Here is a 2,500-nt window from a genome sequence, read left to right on the forward strand (position 1 = left end):
TCTTCATTTATTATGCTATTGTAGTCAATTTTCTTTTCTGGAAAGGTAATAATAATAAATAAAAGGATAAACAAAGAACATAGATATGTTAACACAATTACTATAATCATTACAATTCCTTCTACAATGTTCCCTCCTTTTCCATTGATCTCTTTCCTTCCTCTGTCTCTATAGTTCTTCTTTCCCCTTCCCTTTCTCGGACTCTTTCCATGTAGCGAATATAAGATGCTAGGTCCATTTTCCTAGCAACACTTTGTCAATGTAGCTAGAAGTATCTATGTATTTATACATATTCATTTACTACTATATTTGTTTATCAAATAAAATCTCAATAAATATACAGTTTAGAAATGGAAAGCATCTTATTTTAGAACACAAGTTCAGTCAAAAAATTGTTATTACTTATGATTATAAAAATCCAGTTGTGACAAGTGACATCATACATATGCTCAGAGGAACTTAGCATAATGACTAAAATCTTTAGAAATAAAACAGATTTTACTTTGATTAATTGCTTATTATCAATAAAAACCTAGAAAACTGTGTTTATTATACAGTGATATAACATAATAAAGCTCTAACAATGCCAAACAAATAATCTCAATTCAATTACTGTTATGATAAACTTCTATATCTGTTACTTTACTTTGTTTTATTGTATAGAAAAAGTAAGCAAATAATAGCAAGGGGAAATAAATCACTAATTACTATACGACATACCCTACTTGCAAAACAAGTCTATAGGTGGTTGTGGTAATATGAAGTAAAGTAAAGTATATATATATATATATATATATATATATATATATATATATATATATATATATATATATATATATATATATATATATGAAAAAAAAAAAAGTTCCTAATCCAGGGGCATAAGTGTAGTAAACCTTCTCATCAGCATGAATAAGTTATTGCTGAAATAATATTCAGTGCGCCTCTAATTCTGCGTTTCCTGCTGCACCAGCTCTCCCTTTGCAATCATTGTGTATACATATGCTTTATGTATTTCTTTCCTTATTTTGAGAGTGATACCATAATATTAGCCTTCTCCTCCAAGCCTTCCAAATGTCAGTGCTGCCTTCTTCCCCAAGGCAGTCTATTTTTTGGCATCAACTGCTAATAAGAGCAATGAGAAGTCTCTTCCTAAAGGAAGGGTAGCCTTGCATCAGTAGCAAGTACAGCAATTCAGACATCAATTGACTCCAGTGAGCTGTTATCTGCTGTTAATGCAAGGTCTTGGAGAAAATCACCACTGAGCATTCACAGTACTACTGGTGATGGAAGGACAATGTACTGAAGATGTTCAGAGTCTCAGGTTGTCCTGGCATCAGTGACAAGACTCCTCTAAGATCTATTCGTTCATTACTTCAAAAATTGTTGACTATCTTGTCTAGAAGATGATCTGGTAAGCTAATTTTCTGTTGCTTTTCTTCTCTGCATTATTTTTTTTCTTTCTTTCTTTTTACCATAGAATACTGCCATTCCCTCTGCATTTTTTAGTGTTTTTATAAAGTTGCTTTACCTTACTGTAAAGGGCAAGATTACAACTTTGTTTTTCTCTCCTCTTCAAGTACTACTGCCAAAGACACTGACAGCCCATCAGCTTTGGCATCATTGCAGGTTTCTAACAATGCATGAGGATATACATGGACACCTACGGGGAGGAGTTTTGTGACTATTTGGGGTGTTAGGTAACCATGAGCTTGAGGCCTGCTCCAAAGATGAAGAACTATTTTGGTGGACAGCAGTGGGGAGCATCTTGCACACAACTACCAGTGAAAGCTCTCTAGTTATCAAGGCACACAATGAGACCTTCCTGTCAGTCTTTTGTACAACCTCACCCAAGATGTTACTGTCAACAAGAGTCAGTGGTGATTCTGAATATGCTTCTGTCCAATTTAGTCCAACCAAGAAGTGTGGATGTTTTGGTATGAAGACCTACTAGCCCTATGTTTATCAGTAAAGTGGCTGGATATACTTCTGTCAATGCAGGCATTGACAAGGGGGAACTTACTGTGCTTCCTGAAAGTTTTCAGGAAGTACTACTGCCTGTATAATGACAGGTTGTTAACATTACTGTCACTTTTCCATTATCTTAAGTACAGATATACCAGTGCTGCTGGGGTGGTCAGAAGACAAGGAAATATAGTGAGTTAGATTCAGAAATATCCCTGGAAGGGTATTGCTTGCATTACTTCTACAATTCTGGGATGAAGGGGTGGATCTGAGTAGCTTGTTCTTTCAATACCACCTGTTGACAATTCCTCTGGTACTGAATTCAACCAATTGTCTGATTTTCCTTTAATCGTTTCCACAGAGCTCTGACTTATGATGCTAATACTTTATGGTACACTATAACCAATTAATTAAGAAACTTTGATTACATATTTTTCTTAATCAGGTTTGAGCAGGTATCCCAGAATGATAACATGATTTTCTTCCCTGCCTGGGGGTGTCTTCTCTTAATTCCCCCTCTTCTCCCTCTCTTGAA

The 2,500-nt window shown here is 35.0% G+C and overlaps 1 protein-coding gene across 1 annotated transcript in view; it reads right to left on the reverse strand.

The window, feature by feature from the left end:
- LOC125026666 (acylglycerol kinase, mitochondrial-like) overlaps positions 1 to 2,500 on the reverse strand; it is a 21,507-nt gene that overhangs the window by 12,197 nt on the left and 6,810 nt on the right. The window contains exon 7 of the mRNA XM_047615246.1: positions 1 to 37. This exon is cut by the window's left edge and continues 113 nt beyond it. Within this exon, the coding sequence (XP_047471202.1) occupies positions 1 to 37 (37 nt within the window). The remainder of the gene's footprint in view (positions 38 to 2,500) is intronic.

Source organism: Penaeus chinensis, chromosome 6, assembly GCF_019202785.1.
Source record: "Penaeus chinensis breed Huanghai No. 1 chromosome 6, ASM1920278v2, whole genome shotgun sequence".
Taxonomy (NCBI): Eukaryota; Metazoa; Arthropoda; class Malacostraca; order Decapoda; family Penaeidae; genus Penaeus; species Penaeus chinensis.